Genomic DNA, 18,785 nt, shown 5'->3' on the forward strand with positions numbered 1-18,785 from the left:
ATTGCGGTGTGTGTTTTTATTGTTGTACAAACAGAAACACAATACCCCAGAAAAAAGATTCTTTGGTTTATCCAACAAAACAAAAGAATTATTCTTTGGATTCTTTTTTATCAATTTTTTTTCTGTCGATATTCAATCAATCAATCAATCAATTATTCAACTTTGACGAAAATCTTCAAGTTTTTTTTTGGCGTTTGTGTTTGTTTGGCTTTTGGATCTTTTGGCTTCGAAAAACGAATCAAATTTTTTTTTTGGAGAGTGGAAAAATATTGTATCCACATACAACACGTATTGTTTTGTTTTGTTTCTGGAAAATTTTCTCTCATCAAATCAATTCGTTAAAAGAAGCAGAACAAAAAGAAAATGCAAAATCCATCCGGAGGATTTCCACCATTTCCATCAATTATAATGCCAAATGTTGTTGCATCTTCATCATCATCATCATCCAATTCAGCTGCAACAATGATTCCTGGTCAGCCATCAATCATTCCTGCATTCTTACCTGCAACAAATTTTCATCCATTTTCATTGACTGGTATACCAATGCCACCACCACCAACCATAGCAACCGCAACACCAGCACCTATTCTACCAATACCACCAATAATATCATCACCATTGAATAATAATAATTGGGTGGAATATAAAACACCTGATGGACAACCATATTATTATAATACAATAACAAAACAAACATTATGGGAAAAACCAGATGAATTAAAAAATAATATTGAACGTTTAATTGATCAATGTCCATGGAAAGAATATAAAACTGAAGATGGTCAAATATATTATCATAATATTATAACAAAATCATCATCATGGACAATACCAAAAGAATTGGATGATTTAAAACAACGTTTATCATCAACATCATCGTCGTCGTCGAATGATAAGCCAGCAACATCGGAATCGAACGATTCGAATGAAAAGACAATCGAACAACAACAACAAATTGATAATCAAACATCTGAATCAATCAATGAAAATAACGATCAAACATCAAACAATAATGTTGAAAAGCAATTTGATAATTCGAATTCGAATGATTCGAATGATGATAATTCAGGGTTAATTTCTGAAACAACAACACCAAAATCTGATTCATTACCCGAATCAATACCACCAACAACAACAACAAAACAACCAAGTAAATCTGATTTATTAGAAATATTTAAAGATATTTTACGTGAAAAAAATATTTCAAGTAATGCTAGTTGGGAAAATACATTGAAAATTGTTGGAAATGATATACGTTTTGAAAAATTTCGTTCCCATCCAGAACGTAAACAATTTTTTAACGCTTATAAAACACAACGTTCGAAAGAAGAAAAAGAAGAAATGAAAAATAAAATTCGTCGTGCAAAAGAACAATTAGCACAATTTTTACGTCGTACTGATCGTATGAATTCAATGATACGTTATCGTCATGCATGTGAATTATTTCGTGATCATGAACATTGGAAAATTGTACCGGAAAATGATCGTAGAGAAATTTTCGAAGATGCTGTTGCAGAATTATCCAGGAAAGAACGTAATGAAGCAAAACAATTACGTAAACGTAATATGTCTGTTTTAAGTGAAATATTAGATTCAATGCCAAAAATAACATTCAATACAACATGGCAACAAGCACAACAATTATTATTAGATAATCAAACATTTGCTGATGATTCACAATTATTAAATATGGATAAAGAAGATGCTCTAATTGTATTTGAACGACATATAAGACAATTAGAATCAGAAGAAGCAGAAGAAAAATTACGTACAAAACGTATACAAGAAAGACAAAAACGTTTAAATCGTGAATTATTTATACAATTTTTAGATGAATTACATGCATCAGGTAAATTAAATTCATTATCAAAATGGTCAATACTTTATTCAGAAATATCATCTGATATACGTTTTGATTCAATGTTATCACAACCATTATCTGGTTCAACACCATTAGATTTATTTAAATTTTATGTTGATGATTTAAAAGCACGTTATGAAGATGAAAAAATTATTATCAAAGATATTCTGCAAAAAGCATCCACAGATTTCGTAATGACACCGAATACAGAATTTTCTGAATTCGTTACCGTATTAAGTAAAGATACTAGAAGTGCAAAACTTGATTCAGGTAATGTTAAATTAATGCATGAAAAATTATTGGAAAAAGAACGTGAAAAATATCGTGAAAAACGTCGTGAAGAAAATAAACAACGTAAACGTTTAGAATCAATATTTTTAGATATGTTATCACGATTATCACCACCATTGGATGAAAATTCAAAATGGTCAGAAATTCGTCCGTTGATTTGTACGAAAGATGCATTCATGTTAATTACGGATGAAAATGAACGTTTATCAATATTTGAATGTGCTATTAATTCAATTGTTGAAAGTTGTTCACATCATCATAATCATAAATCTGGACATCGTCATCATCATCATCAACAACCGCAGCAACAACATTGTCGTAGCAGTAGTCGTCATAATAGTTTATCGAAAAATATGGATATTGTCGATCAGCAGCAACATGGTAATAAACAACAATTAGGTAAAGAAATGGAAAAAGATAATAAGAAAAATAAATATTCGAAAAATCAAGAAAAGCTGAAAAGTCATCAAAGTCGAAATAGACATAAACATCATGGTGATGAACATCGAAAACAATCCTCATTATCACGTTGTTCATCAATTGAATCGAATGAATCAATTGGTGGTGGTGGCGCTCGTGATGATGGTTTATCTGTTGATGGATCAGATTCACCAATATCGATGGCTGAATCTTCTTCATCTACTTCGTCATCTTCTTCTTCATCGTCGACGTCGTCATCGTCATCTTCATTACGTTCAATATTGAATGATAATGGTGATGATGATGGTCAATATCAACAACAGCAGCGAATCGATCAATCGCAAAATAATCGTAATTTACGACAAAAACATTCATCACATTCGAAATCTGATCATCGTCATCATCATCGTGGTCATCGATTGACAACCAATGATTCACGATCACCATCACCATTACCACCACCATCATCATCATCTGCTACTGCAAGCATAAAACATTATCATCATCATCATCATCATAGTCGTAGCCGATCACCAATGATTAATCATCAACAACAACAACAAAAACGAATTTCATCATCATCATCATCATATCATCGTCGATCAACAAGCATATCACCAACACGATCAAGGACAAAACGTTTTAAAAATACTTCCGTAAGTTTTTTTCGTTGACAGATTTCATTAGCGTTAATTCGAAAATCTATTTTTAGGAATTTGATGATAATGATTTAGTTGTTGGCAGTTCAAAAAGTAAACGTAATCGTATTGAAAAACGCTATGTGGATGATAATGATTCAATACCAACGGATATTGTTAATGTAAATGTTAATGTTGTTGGTAATGGTTTGGATAATAATCTTGAAGAATTGGAAAAACAACGTAAATTATTGTTGAAACAATTGGAAAATTCGACATGATTTTTTTTTTCTTGGATTTTCTGGATTGATTTTCAATGGGAAAACATCAGGCAAGCAAGCAAGTATGAATGCCAAATAACATTTCTTCCCCTATTTAAACACAAACAAGTTTTTTGCATTGAATTAACCTGAAATGAATCGAAGAAAAATCCAAACATTTATATTTATCTTAGCATTTATAAAGCTAATTACAATTTTTTTTATAAATAAAAAAAATATTAATAAATTTTATTAATTATAAAAAAGAAAGAAAAGAAAGAAGTTTATTATAAAAATCGTTATTTACAAATTTTTTGTTCGAGTTAAAAAATATCAAAAAAGAAGAATTATAAAGAGAAAAAAACAATCACTTAATCATCAATATGATGAGATCACAATAAAAAAGAAAATTACAAAAAAATTTGAAAAATTTCAAGCAAGTAAAACACCACACACAGGTAGTTGACTCGAATTGATTGATTTTACGGTTTTTTTTCCAAGTTGACGGTTGATTGATTGATTGATGAAAAGATTGATTGTTTTTTTGATTGATCGATCGATTTGATTGATTTAGGATTTTGATTTCTGATTGATTCAATCATTAATATGTTGTAAAATATTTTCAATACTAGCATAAGTACCGGTTGTAAAGCCAGCAATACCTAATAAAAATATAGCACCATCTTTTAGGTAGATCCACATCCAACGACCTAAACCTTTTTCTTCATTCCATAAAACACAAATATCAATAATAGGTGGAAACATCAGTGCAATACCGCTTGATGATATAGCACCAACTAATGATATGAATAAATCTAATTTTGGTATTGCAGCAGCTAATGCAACTAATTAAAAAAAGGTTAATTAATTTGGATTATGGAAAAATGAATAGATAAGGTAGATAATTTACCTGTAAACGTAACCAAACCAGCACGAAAAAAATATTCAATAGTATTAGTTTTTTTAGTACCTTCTTTAAGTTGAAATTTTTGACAAATCCATGGCCATATTATTTGTACGGGAACATAAAATTGTATTGCATATGATAGGAATATTGCACATGCAAATATAACTTTACATGATTGATAAAGTGGTTCAGCCGGTAGATTTAATGTTATTGAACCTTTAACTAGGTTACCGTATTTAAGATAGCCAAAAAAACCAATAGCAATATTTATCGAAGCTACCAATGACATTGATGTGTTCAGAACACCAACATAACCTTGTAATGTTTCCGGTGTTTGCATTTCTTTTTGTAATGGTAATATCAGTCCGATACCTTCGAATGCATAAACAGCCGTACCCAGAAATAATGGATATCTTGCCAGTGAACCAACTTGTGTTACTTGATCTGGATTTGGTAAATCTTGTACCAAATTTATCATTACAATTACAAGACCAACGGTTTGTAATAAATTTGCCATACTTGATGCTAGCGATAAATGTTTTAAACTTTTAACAAATGATAATAATATAAATAATGGTAGGAAGAAAACTAGATATAAATTTGGTTTATAATGAAATTGTTCCGGTGTTAATTCACTTATAAACTGTTGTTTTTTTTGTAAATTAGAAAAATCGTAATTATAGATTTTGTAATTTTATAAATATTTTTTTTTAGTAAAATTTACCTGACTAATATTTTCAGCAACAAACAATGAATAAACACAACAAAAACCTAATTGTGTAATCAATAGAAAAAGATTAACAATTCTTGATGCCCATTGTGAAAATGGACGTAATGGTCGTGGACCGATTGTGAATGCATTCAGCGCCACCTGTGATCAAAACAAAAGAAAACAATGAATTTTTTTTTGAAATTTTGTCGTTTGTAGCACTTACATCTTGATATTCCAATTTTCCGGTTCCTAAACGTTCCGAAAGAATATTATTTGCCCTTACTAAAATATGCATACAATGTGTACAAAGCATACAAAGTATTGGTAATGATACAAGACCAACATAAAGACCGGCATTCATAAATGCACCTGTTTTAATTAATAATGATGGGTTAATTAAAAAAAATTTAGAAAATTTTTTTAAAGAAAAAAAAATATACTTACTTGGCATTGCCAGTATACCGGTACCAATATTTGCTTTCATAATATGCATCATTGTTTGCATATTTGTTGTACGTTTTTCTTTGACCAACATTTTTTTCTTTTTTTGATATTGTTCCAGTGATGATTCTTGTTGTGGATACTAATGAAAAAACACAAAACACAATGAAAACAGACAAGCAAAAAAAAAAGAGAAAAAACACAAAGTTGAAAAAAATGATTGAAAAATTGAGAATTTAAAAATGAAAAAATGATTGATTGATTGATTGATTGATTGATCAAATTGGAAAATGTTTTCGTTTTTAAAAAGGAAAAAAAAAGAATTTTTTATCTTGGATGAATCTTAAACACCTAATCCTAAACACACTTGCACAAAGTAATTGACCTTAATCGATTAATTAATATCGATAAAGATTGATTGATTGATTGATTGATCAATTTCTTTCCCATTTGATTTGATTTTGAAGAAAACAAAAGATATAACTAATTTCAAAGATGTCACTGGGTTTTTGTTTTGGAAAAGTAAAAAAAAAATATTTCAAAAATTTTTTTGAAAAAAAGCACCTAAGAGATTTTTTATATCGCAAAATATGATAATTATCTTAATTTGTTTTTGTACAAAAAAAATGAGAAGAGATCATAAATCATTCATATTTAAAAAAAAAAAAGGTAGAGGTAGTTTCAATGGAATTTACAAATCATTTTTGGTTAATTATCATTATTTGGCTAATCATAACAGGTGTCTTACGTCTAATTTTCACACTGGTAACGAACTCAAATACTTGAATCAGGTAGGTAAAACACTTTGTTTGTAAAATGTACTTTTGTAAAAAGAAAAATAATGTAAAAACTTACCTTTGATCCATTTGAATCATAATCATTTGAACTATAATCACTTAGATTATCACCATTATTATTATTACTTTTATAATTTGAAATTAATTTATATTTATTATTTATAAAGGTTTTTGATAAATCATTATCATTATTATTATAATTTCCGGAAATTGTAAATTCATTATCAATTAATGGCTGTTTTTCTGACATTCCAATTGCACTATCATCATCATAAAATTGTTGTTGTTGCTGTTGAAATGAATCAACAACATTATAATTTTGTTGTTGTTGTTGTAGATTTGTTGTTGTCGATTTTAATTGTTGTTTTGATGTTGATGGAAATAGCGATGGATAATGAGGATTATATTGAGATCTTTTTGATTTGTTTGAAAATGTTTTTCTTTTCAATCGATCGGCTATTTGTACATTGACAAATATACGATTTGGTTCGGCCATTTTTTTTTCTTGGATCGATGTTAGGTTAACCTGTCAATCAAAAATTAGACAAAAAATTTTAAAAAATTTTCACTTTAAAAAACATCTGGTTTCATTCTCTCTCTCTCAGAGTGAGAGAAAACACTTGAAACAAAAACAGCTGCATGTTTTTTTTCTTCTTCTTTTTCGGTCTGGGTTAGGTTAAACAAACTTTTGTTTGACACTCGTGACAGACAGAAAAAAAAACACCCACACACGTTCAAACAAACACACATACACGTTCTGTTTTGTTTAATTTTTGATAAAATTCATTCATTCATTGATTTCGAGAAACTTCCTTGTTTTTTCTAATCTCCCTTGAAAAAAAATTTTTTTTATGGAAAATTTTTTTTTTCACTTGAAAAAATTTCCTAATCTCAATTTATCAAGTGTCCTTCTTCTTGTTGTTTAAAACAACAGATAACAACAACCTAACCCACAATGGAAATATTTTTTTCTCAAGTGATTCTATAGTCAATCAAGTCAAGTTAACTTGTTACCCAAACAGGCAACCCAAAAAAATCAATTTTGATTCCTTTGATAATTTTCGGAAATCAACCCGTACTGTGTCTATACCATCCTACCATCTACCATAATCATATTTTTCAATGTTTCGATCAAAAATTATTATCAAAATTTTGTTTTTTAAAAAGTACAAATCTTATCATCACCTGATTATCATCCTCGGATGATTACAAATTGAACAAACAGCAAACAACAATTTTTTTCTGGATAGACTTTGATTTTTGATTATCAAATCAACAAACAAAACTCTATATTCAATGATGATGATTACACAAACATTTTCCAAAAAACATTTCATTCATTGACATCATCATCATCAAGATGATCAATCGATCGATCATCGATATTGCCATTTACAGGTCATTCGACTTGTTGTTGTTGTTGATTTTTTACACAGAAAATTCTACGTTGTTTTTTTCGATTTCTGACTTTCGGATTTGGTATTCAACAAGGGTTAACCAAAATCAAACAAAACCAGAACAATTTTCTTTCGGAAAATAGCAATCAAGGGTTTACGTTTGGAGGTAAAAAGGAATGAAAAAAAATAAACAGAAAAACATACCTAATTAAGATTTTTTTGGGACAAGATCAGAAAAATACTTGTTGCTGTTGTTGTGGAAAATACCATAAAAATTTTCACTTTTTTTCTGGAAAAAAATAGATGCTGATCTTTGATGCTTGGGATATTTGATGTTTGATGTTTGAAATGATTTTTCTTTTGTAAAAAACAAAAAAAATTCACCGTTTTTTTTTGGTTGCAAAATTAAAAAACAAAAAGAAACGAAAAATGACACACCGACTCTTTGTTTAAAATGATTTTCAAATCATACAAGCACAAACAACAAACAATCTGTCCGTTTATATAAGAAAAACAAAAAATTTTCCAAATCAATCAATCAATCATATCAAATTTGCCGATTAACGCCGGCTTTTTATCACATTTTTGGTTCGTTTAAGCAAAAATAAAACTACAGGATCGTTCGTCTTCGTCTTCGTTATTCAAGAAGATCCTTATCATCATTTTTTAAAAAAAAGAAAATACATTTTATTTACCCTGTTTCGTTTCGTTTCGTTTCGTTTTCGCCCCTTCAAATCACTTCTTCGTTATTATTGCCAAACGCATATCATATGAGTTTTTTTTTTACTTTACTTTTGATTTGAATTGATTTCATATCGCAATAAATCAATAAACTGATTGGATTTATCGAGAGAGAGAGAGAGAAACAGAAAAAGTAAGCGAAAAATTTCCACACTTTCATCGTCATCATCATCATCATCATCCCCTCTAAATAAATCCAAATAATGAAACGAAAATCGGAAAATTTACAACCCAGAAAACCCAGAAGAAGAAGAAAATTAACTTTTTTCTTTAACACTTTGCAATCATGTCAAATTTTTCTTGAGTAATTTCTGGTTTAAATCAACCAGAAGCTAATCAACACCCGGATCAGGAACAAATTTTGTTTCAATTTCTTTCCTCAATTTAGATTTGGGTCTGCTGCTTCTGGATTCAGGAATTGATATTTTTGTTTTGTTTATTGAATGAAACATGAGAAACGAGGAAAATGAAAATGAAAATAAACAAATATTTCAATGAAATTCGAAACGTTTCTGGAATTGATTTTGTTTTTGACTTTGAATCAATTCAATCGGTTGATTGAGAGAGAGGGAAAAAATTCAAAATTTTCAAAATTTTTTCTGCTTAAAATCATAAAGAAAGATGGCAGTATCTCATTTTATCTCTCTCTCCTAGCCAATTGGCTAAAATCACGAGATTTCTGAATGAAATTTCTTTCGATAAACTTTTTTACCCCTCTTTCATTTCTTCATTTCTGCTGCTGTTATTCGCTGTGTTTGATAAACACCGATACACCCAGTAAGTAAGTTAGTTTAGTTTAGTTTAGTTTTTGCAAGCATCAAACGCCTTGTGATGTTGAAATGTACGAAATTGGTGTTAAAGAAAACAATTTACTTACTTACTTAGTTTATCTTTTTGATCTTATCAAATTTTTGCTACTGCTGTTGCTGCGGTTGTTGCTACTGCTGTTGTTGCTGCGATTGTTGTTGTTGTTGGGATTGATGGTTTGTTGCACACTGATGATGAGAACAGAGATTACAGATTGCAGATCAGGGAACCAGAAAAAAAATTGTTGTTGTTGTTATGGATTTTTGGTTTAATTCCATTTCAATGGGAGAAATTTTCCCGGTAAATTTCCCTGTAAAAAATTCTCAAGTTTATTTGATAGCGATGCTATGATGTTTTTGTGTGTGATTTGGATTGGTCATTGATTTTATTTTAGTTTTTTTTCAGTTCAAAAACAAGGAAATGAATGAATGAAAAAAAAGATTCTTTCAGCCCCCACTCAAAATAAAACCAGCTGTAGTTTTTCAATCAAAAAATGGAAAATGACGACGACGACGATGATAAAATACTTTGAAAGCAATAAAAAACAAAATAGATAGATATTGACAGGATGTTTCATATCATCAACCAAGAAACACACACACACACACACAGAAGAAAAAAGTTGCCAGAAACGCACACAGAGAAACTGTAGCGGAAGACAAGAAACAAAAAAAAAAATTCACATTCTGTTCATATTCGTTTAACCAAGAAAAAAAATGATAAAAAATGAAAACAAAACAAAACTTTTGAGTGAAAGTAAACTCAGTAATAATAATTTTTAAAAGAGTAAAACGTAAGAATGAAAGAGAGAAAGAAAAAAGAACGTAGTTATCTTTTGATTTGTGGAACAAACACACACACATATCATCATCAAATAAGAGAAAACAACTCAGGTAAGAAACAAACACAGGTAACAAGAAAAAGAATTGATGCATGTTACACAAGCACATAGAAACACGCCGACTTTGTTGTTATTATTATTAATGGGGAGGCTTTCGTTTTAGTTTATTTTCTTAGTGATATCAAATTGGATTTTTTGTTTGTTTGAAATTGGATTTCTCTTAATACTTTTTTTTCTCTTTCGTTTATCCATGTTTTTTTTCCACTGGAAAACTTGTTCTCCTTGAAAATGGAAAATTCATTGAAGCAAAGCGCCAAAAATTAGAATTGAAGAAAAGGACAGTGAGAGTGAATGGTTAAATGAAATATTTATTTGTCGGTTAGTTAACCCATTACGATTATGAATGGAACGAAAAAAAAACCTGAATTCAAAAAAAAATTGATTTGAATTCAATCAATCAGTCAGTTTGTTTGTCTACAAAATCATTTAGCATCATCAAAGAATCCATGCAAAGAAAATGACATTTCGCAATGACGATAATGATAGTGATGTGTTTTGGACGAAAAACTTTTTTTCAAAATGATAAAAATAGATTTTCATTTTGTTCGCTTCACAAGCACACAACTAAACACACATCAGGTACATTCATCAGGTGTGTGTTTTTGAAAAATATCATTATGTTTTTTGCGTTAGCAAAGATAACAATGTTGAAGAAAAAAAAAAGATTCAAAAAAGTACGCTGGTGGTGCACGGTGGTGGTGGTGGTGGTGGTCTTCAACATTGAATCCTTCGACATCATCAACAACTTTAAAAATAATCTTCGAACAAAAGAAAAGAAAAGAAAAGCCATCCAGTTTGACAAGTTTGATCTATTATATGGAGTGTAGTTATCTTTTTCTTTTTCGTTATGGCTGAATAAATGATGTTTGTCTGATGGATGGATGGATGGATGGATGGATGTGCAGGGGTTGATAATATAACAGTCCTGATCCTGTCCTGTTATTTTGTTTTACAAAGTTTTGGATTCCTCAGAAAACACACACACACACACACAACCGATTCAGCTTTCGAAATTGGAAATTTTGTTGTTTTTGCTACGGGAAAAAAACATGCCATCAATATTAAGTAAATTTTTTTCCACCGAATGGAATGTCCCTTATAATTGTTATGAAATGGGACATGGTTGGACACCATATTGTTCAGCAGCTGCATTAGAAATCGGTTTGATTGTATTTCAACAATCGCTTAAGCTTTACGCTCCACTTTATCTGGTTTGTCATTTTTCTACATTTTTTTTGAAATTTCATTAACCCTTTTTTGTTTTTTCCTCCATATAGGGACAAACAATTCTGCAGAAAAAATTGAATCAAAAAAATTTTCAAGAATGTCTACGTTCAATAATACGTTCATCATCATTTCTTGGTGCAAATGCCTTTCTTGCCATACTGTTTCTTTGTCTTAGTTTAAATTTATCCGGAAGATTTTATTATCCATTAAATGCATATATACCAAGTTTTTTTGGTTCATTTTTGGCCATATTGATCGAACGACCATCAAGACGTAAAGCATTAGCATTTTATGTTTCGAATATTGCAACAGAAATTACATATAAAATTTTATTAACACGTAATTATATTGGTGGTATGAAGAATGGAAAATTTTTTATATTTTCTATGGCAATAACCGTATTATTATTTCTTTATGAAAATAATCAATTAAATGATCCATTAATTTGTTTTATATTACAATTGGTTATTGGTAAACGTACGTCATCAACGGTAAAACCTGAAGAACAAAGCAAAAAGCCAAATGATAATGATGCAGAGGCTATAGAGTTTGATGCGGAAAAAACAATCAAGAAGAAAAATCTCTGGAATCAATTGCAAAACAGAACGAATCAAATTTGGTTACAATTGAAAAATCAATTTCCAATTCTAGCATACAGAAATCCATCTTGTTATCATCATTTAAGTTATTCTTGTCTAGAAAATATCCTATTACAAAATTTCCTAAAAACATTTACAATCGGTTGGTTTTCACAATTAGGTTTACGTTTTGTTCAACGCTTAATGGCTGGTCGTTTGAATGATGCAATCAGTGTTTTCCATTTTGATCAACTTTTATCATCAAAATATTTATCATTTGCATTGTTTTTATCAACATTTTCATCTGTTTATAATTCTACATTATGTTTTTCCAATTGTTTTCACAAGAATAATGAAAATTTCAATCAAAAATGGTCAACAATTTTAGCATCCACGTTAGCATCCTTATCAACTATTCGTTTAGCATCCGATCAATCAATGATTTTATATCTTTTTTGGAAAAGTATTGAGGTAATGTAATCGATACTATCGATATTGATTGATTGATTGATTAATTTGGATTTTCCTTTTTTCATCATCGTAGGCATTATTCAATGTTGGCGTAAAACAAGGTTACATAACCAATGAACGTTTTTGGATAATATTCATTTATTCCGTTTCATGTTCACAAATATTTTATTCAGCAATATTGGAACCAAAACAAATGAAACCATCGTATAAACGATTTCTGGATCAAATTAGTCAAAATCGTTTACGTTATATTAATCGTAATGTATTAGAAGTTTTCGGTACAAATGCATCAAATGGTTATGATTATTTTTTACCATTATATGATTTACGTTTTACTAGTCGTAAATTTCAAGAATCAGTACTTATTTGGCTTTTTTGATTGATCGATAGATTGATCACCATCGACTTCCATCATAATCATTATCGATTGTCTGAAGAAACAAAAACAAAATTAAAAAGATTCAAAATCAAAATCATAATTTTTGATAACGATAAACTATCTCGTGTGTCTTTCGTTTTTGTACTATTTTTTTTTCGTTTGGTTGGCTAAAATCACACCAAAGAAGTAAAGAAAATCTCAAATTACCATTTTTTTTGAACAAAATCCTTATCCATTAATTTCATCCATTTTTCGTCTTGTTATCTTTGCTACTGCTGCTGCTGCTGTTTGCTTCTGTAAACGAGAAAATTGAAAATTTGAGGTATCCACATTGAGAAGATAAAAATCAACATTATGATTGTGATGAGCCTATGATGATGGTGATAAAGTATCACAAAATGAAAATGAAAAAAGGAGAAAAAAAAACATCAAATCTCGAATCATCCACAATTTGATGATTTTTTTTCTTCTTTAAGATTCGAAAAAGATTCAATAAAATCAATCAATAAAATCAATAAATCCTAATCAATAAGGTTTCTACTTTTATATGTTTTTTTTTGTTTTGTTGTTCTGGTTCAAGGTTAAATTCAAAGTTAGATAGATGTTTTGACTTACTTACTTACTTATTTGTTGTTTTTTGTACTTTTAAATTTTTTACCTTTACATTTTTTCTTTTTGGGTATCTTTTCTTCATCGGTTATCTTTTCTTTCTTTCGACCCAAATCAATCATTTATTTTACTCGTGATTTTCGTTTTCGTTTCGTTTCGTTTTGTTACTCTCCTTTGAATCGTGTATTGAATCATCGATTTCTATCTCGATTTTTTTTCTTTTTGATTTAATCAAACCTTTTTTTTTTGGTTGAAAAACGTGATCATCGTTTGGAAACAAAACATTGATCTTTAAATAACTCTTTTGTTTCTTTGCCTGATCCAAGAAAAGTTAAAAAAAAATTCAAATTCTGACGTTGAGAATTCGCACTAGAATCCAATTACAAACGAATTTCTTAAATGTTAATGTTATTCGGCCACTAAGCATCAAGAGAGAGAGAGAGAGAGAGAGAGAGAGAATATTCTTCTTTCTTTCTTACTATGTGTAGGCAACGAAATACAAAATAAAATAAATTTTTTCAGTTTTTTTTCCCATTTCAAAACAAATCTAAATTATTCATGAAATTGAGAAAATAAAAAGTGAAAAAAACGAAAAACATAAGAAGAAGAAAAACGCATAAAACAAATGATAAACAGATTCTGTAACAGATACTTTAAGATAATAACAAGAGAGAGAGAGAGAGAGAGAGAGAGAGAGAGAAACATGTATATCCGTCATAACATTTTTTGTAAAAGATAAGTATTTTTACAAACATGGAAAAGAATTTTTTTGTTTTCGTTTCATTTGAAATGCAGAAAATCTTATTTTTGTTTTTTTTCTGAATTTTTTATTTTGAAAAACAAATTTTTTGTTTTTATTTATTTATGTTTACCAAACATCCGGCGAATATTTCTACAAATGTATTTCGTATATAGATGATATCATTGTTTGTTTGTTTGTTGTTTTTTGCTTGTTTTTGCTTTGATAACATAACATAATGATGATGATGATTTTATCATCAATCGGATTGCAATCAATATGAAATATGGAAATAAAAAAAACATTCATCATCATTGAGGGAATGTGGATATAACGAGATTTCTCTAGAATAATTTTTTTTATTTTTTTTATTTTAGAAAACGATATTCATATCACGATGATCTTTGTCAATTTTTTCTTTTTCATTCATTTATAATCTCCACAGGGACAATTGAATAAAGAGATCAAAGAGAGAGAGAGAGAGAGAGAGAGAGAGAGAGAGAGAGAGAGAGAGAGAGAGAGCAAAGAATAATAATTATTTCATTAGAGATTCTTTTCGCTTTCTCTCTCTCTCTCTCTCTCTTGATTATAATGGAATAAATTATCATTGAGAATGTGAATGAATGACGATAACAATATGATGATAATGAAGAGTACAAAAAAGAAAAAAAATTCTCTAATTAATGTAAGTGTAAAATGAAATAAGAGAAAGCAAAATGTTTCTGTTTGTTTGTTTGTTTGTTTTCATGTTTCATGTGTGTATAGATAAAAATATAAAATTAATTAATTCAATATGTTTGTTTCGTTCGTTTGTTTCGTGAAACCTTATTTAGATTATATGAAATTATAATTGATATAATGATGATGATATGGCTATCACATTCAAAAAAGGTTCCACATCTACACACACACATAGAAAGATTCTGTACATTCTTTACACACACACAAACAAAGAAAGAGAGTCTGTCTGTCATTCTTTATTTTTTCTCTCCCTCTGATTATTATTCAGATTATTGTGAAACATACATACTGATTATATAATGATGTATTGTATTGTATGTAATGAATGAATGAATGAATGAATGAATGAATGTTAACCCTGAAGTATGAAATAAATGAAAATGAAAAAAGATTGGCCAATTATATTCGACATTTACACAGTGTGTTTGCTGATGACAAATTGGAAAAAAATAAAGGTAATGGGGGATTCATAATCAGATTTAATAAGAAATATGGCTTGCTTTTTTTTTCTGGATCGGAAAGAAAAAGATTTATTCATTTTATTTCGGAATAAATTATTATTCGTTATTCTGATTTAAATGATGACGAAACTAACTAGCTAAAAGCGAACAACGAACCAACGAACGAATATTACGAAACGAATGATGGCGAAAAAAATGGAACAAAATCTCCTCTCTCTCTCAATATGCGTGATTGGCAACAACCAGAACAAATTATTCCCGAAATTCTGTCGTAATAATAATTCTTCTTTGGGTTTTTTTTTTTGTTTTCGGGAATAGGAGTTGGAAACGAGAACGAAAAAGTTTGATTTTTTTTCATTTTGAAATTTTGGTTTTTCATTTCGAAATTTTCGGTTTTTTTGTTTGAAAAATAATTTAATGAACCTGGGGGGATTTGATCTAGATTTTGTTGTTGTTGTTGTTGTTGAAACTCAAGATGCATTCAATTGTAAACAACAACAACAACAAAATCAGAAAAAAATCAAAGATTTTTGAAGCAAAAAAATTGGTAGGTCGACTGTAAAAATCCTGAATGAATCCTACCCTGAACTTGTTGTTCTTACAAAACCGGTTTGATTAACCTTACCTGAATGGAATTTCTTTGCTTTTCTTTTCTTTGTTCAAACAGGAATTTCAAAACAACCGAGAAGAAGAACATGATGGTAACGGTAAAATAATCTTAAAGAATGAATGAATGACTGGTTGACCGATCGACAAAGAAAATAAAGGACAAAACCGGTATTCACTGATGACATTGATCTATCCGGATGACCTACCTTAAAAGTTTTTTTCATTTTTTCTTCCCCGTTATCTAGTTTTGGGTTAATTTTTTTTTTTAACACACACACACACACATCGTGTCAGTATTAGATGACGATTCGATTTTGTTTAAAGCAAGAAAAAAATTACAAAAAAAAACTTTTTAAAAAATGTTTAACAAAATTTTAACAATTTTATTGATTAATTTTGTAATAATTTTATCGTTTACAAATGGCCAACAGCATCATCATGGTTTATCATCGCAATCGCAACCGCAACCGCAAATAAATTTTTTTCAAAATTCAACAAATTCTGATTCATTGAATTTTTTAGATGATCGTAATTTACGTTTAAGCCAGGATAAACGTGAAATATTACAATATTTAAATACAAAAAATGTTATAAAAACAATGTTAAAATTATTATTTGGTACAAATGAAGAATCAATGGTTACATCCAGACAAGTATTGAATGTTTTTGTTAAGGTATGTTCAAAGGGTTAATTTTTTTGTAAATTTTAAAATTACAAATTTTTAAATTTTTTAAAAAATTACAAAGATGTTAGAAGTATTAAAATCATCATTTGGACAACGTGCACGTTCAACATCGACAACCAGTCGTTTACGTGATACAATGGATAATGCTGCACAAGCAAGCATTTCAATGATACAAGGTTATGTTAAATCCGTTTTACAAACAGATAAACAATGTATAAAACGTTCCATTTGTGAAAGTGCATCGAATGCAGCACGTGAAAGTCGTGAATTAGGTAATCTGATTGCACAGATTGGTGGGTAAGTGTTAATTTTTAAAAAAATGTTTTTCTTCGATTGATCTGATTCTGAATTTACCATCATCATCATCCATTCTATAGATATGCAACCAGCTATATGTTAGAAAATCAACGTTCATTACCATTTGGTGCTAGTTTTGAAGCAATACGTATTGGTCGTAATGGTGCTGATTGTCGTAAAGCATATAAATGTATGGATGAAATTTGATAAACAAAAACAAACCAAACAGCAACAACCAAAGACCCAAACAAACAACAATAACGTTAACGACCAACCGAATATCAAAAATTATATGGAAACCAAATGTATCGATCCATCATTATTATCATGAAAATTTTCAAAATGATAAACAAAACAAAAACATTCTCATTATTTATTCCATTAAAACACACGCACACACACACCAAACACACACTTTAATGACATTGGTGTGATTGTGTTAATTACATTCTCACCCACACACATGCAGACACAGAATATTTTACCTCGTTTGAAATGAAATAAAAAAATATATTTCCAACGCATAATAACAAGATAATTATCATCAGAATATTCTCTCTCTATATTCTGTATGGAATTCTATAAATATCACCCTTGTTTTCCGTCGTTTCAAATATGATTTTTTTCTAGCAAGCAAACAAGCAAGAATTCACATTATTTGTAACCTAGAATGAATTCTGGTGAGAATTATTTCTGTTTTTGTTTTGTTGGTTAGGAATAAATTTTTGAAATAAATGAAATTCAATATCGGGGAAACTTTCTCGGATTTTTATTATCGAAAATATTTCCCAAAAAATCAAATTATCACCATCATCATTAATTAATGGGGTAGTTTTGTTCAAATTTTTCAAATATTACAAACTTTTTACTTTCAGCTATTTTGATGATCAATTTTGAACATTCCGATAACCAAGAAAAAAAAATTCCATTTAAATTTTACGGAAATTTTTCCTTTTTTCAAAAAAAAACTTCTCAGGAAATTTCCGATTTTCAATAATTAATGTTTTTTCTTTCGTTTGGTTCGATTGTCAACTAATTAGTTCTTTTGTTTTTGGCAGAAACAAAAACCAAGAGAAAAAACAAGGACAATTAAATGTAATTAAGTTTGATTTTCTTAACCCTTTAACTACATTGTAGGATTTTTCTTTTCTTTTCATTTTAAATATTCTGTTGTTTAAATAGAAAACAAAAACAAACTTTTAATCAGGATTTTCTGCCACAAAAAGATTTTTTTCATATAAGATATTTTTTCTAAATTAAGTTTTGCATTCTAATTAATTCTTTAGGACAACAACAACAACATTGTATTTTGTTTTTGGCGTAAAAACTTTTTATTTTATTTTATTTTCGGACCAGGATAACCACTACCAACCAGACCAGACTAAGAAGAAGAAAGAAAATTGGAAAATTTTTTTCAAACTTCAGAAAATCACCCCCATCAACCCTGACGTATACACAATCGATTCGGACGTTGAATATTTTTGGATAGAAAGAAAGAAAATTCAGTGTTATTTTCGATCGAATTTCAATATTGCTTCCAACAACAACAACAACAACAACAACAACACCGAAAAATCCGTATCGATGACAAGCAATGAAAACTTTTTATTACTTCCAAAAATCATCATCATCAAACAAACAACCAAGCATCAACCAGGCAAACAAACAAACAGTTTTTCATCTTGAATCTGACAACAACAACAACAACAGTGAAAAAAAATTTGACATTTAGATGGCTGTTGTTGATGTTGATGTTGTCAATTTCATGCAGAATCGAGAAAAAAAAGGGATGCATAAAAAGAGATTAACAAATTT

General features: G+C 29.1%; 4 protein-coding genes across 6 annotated transcripts; 3 read left to right on the forward strand and 1 right to left on the reverse strand.

Moving 5' to 3' along the window:
* The first annotated feature begins 1 nt into the window (after position 1).
* Positions 2–3,689, forward strand: Prp40 (pre-mRNA processing factor 40). Its single transcript, XM_027345797.2, has 2 exons — positions 2–3,228; positions 3,285–3,689. The coding sequence occupies exons 1-2, from the start codon at positions 364–366 to the stop codon at positions 3,489–3,491; spliced, it is 3,072 nt and encodes a 1,023-aa protein (XP_027201598.2). The 5' UTR covers positions 2–363; the 3' UTR covers positions 3,492–3,689.
* A 14-nt stretch (positions 3,690–3,703) lies between these two features.
* On the reverse strand, positions 3,704–9,552 carry LOC113795603 (proton-coupled amino acid transporter 2-like). Of its 3 annotated transcripts, none has more exons than XM_075822562.1 (7): positions 9,347–9,552; positions 6,386–6,853; positions 5,534–5,672; positions 5,313–5,458; positions 5,102–5,248; positions 4,381–5,020; positions 3,704–4,315 (listed from the first exon to the last, which is right to left on the reverse strand). In XM_075822562.1, the coding sequence occupies exons 2-7, from the start codon at positions 6,821–6,823 to the stop codon at positions 4,065–4,067; spliced, it is 1,761 nt and encodes a 586-aa protein (XP_075678677.1). In that variant the 5' UTR covers positions 6,824–6,853; positions 9,347–9,552; the 3' UTR covers positions 3,704–4,064. The 3 variants fall into 3 exon arrangements, with proteins under 3 accessions (XP_075678677.1, XP_075678676.1, XP_027201601.2); XM_075822561.1 differs by having other exon boundaries at positions 9,343–9,552; XM_027345800.2 differs by lacking the exon at positions 9,347–9,552 and adding an exon at positions 7,929–8,164.
* A 505-nt stretch (positions 9,553–10,057) lies between these two features.
* On the forward strand, positions 10,058–13,347 carry LOC113795604 (transmembrane protein 135-like). The gene is made up of 4 exons (XM_075822563.1): positions 10,058–10,752; positions 10,807–11,384; positions 11,451–12,449; positions 12,523–13,347. The coding sequence occupies exons 2-4, from the start codon at positions 11,223–11,225 to the stop codon at positions 12,826–12,828; spliced, it is 1,467 nt and encodes a 488-aa protein (XP_075678678.1). The 5' UTR covers positions 10,058–10,752; positions 10,807–11,222; the 3' UTR covers positions 12,829–13,347.
* A 2,551-nt stretch (positions 13,348–15,898) lies between these two features.
* On the forward strand, positions 15,899–17,552 carry LOC113795606 (uncharacterized). The gene is made up of 3 exons (XM_075822564.1): positions 15,899–16,661; positions 16,735–16,970; positions 17,051–17,552. Exons 1-3 carry the CDS (start codon positions 16,347–16,349, stop codon positions 17,175–17,177), a joined length of 678 nt encoding a protein of 225 aa, XP_075678679.1. The 5' UTR covers positions 15,899–16,346; the 3' UTR covers positions 17,178–17,552.
* The last annotated feature ends 1,233 nt before the right edge of the window (positions 17,553–18,785 follow it).

Source organism: Dermatophagoides pteronyssinus, unplaced genomic scaffold, assembly GCF_027571235.1.
Source record: "Dermatophagoides pteronyssinus isolate colony J.1.1.1.1 unplaced genomic scaffold, Derpt_VIB-CSIC_2022.12 sq0018, whole genome shotgun sequence".
NCBI lineage: Eukaryota > Metazoa > Arthropoda > Arachnida > Sarcoptiformes > Pyroglyphidae > Dermatophagoides > Dermatophagoides pteronyssinus.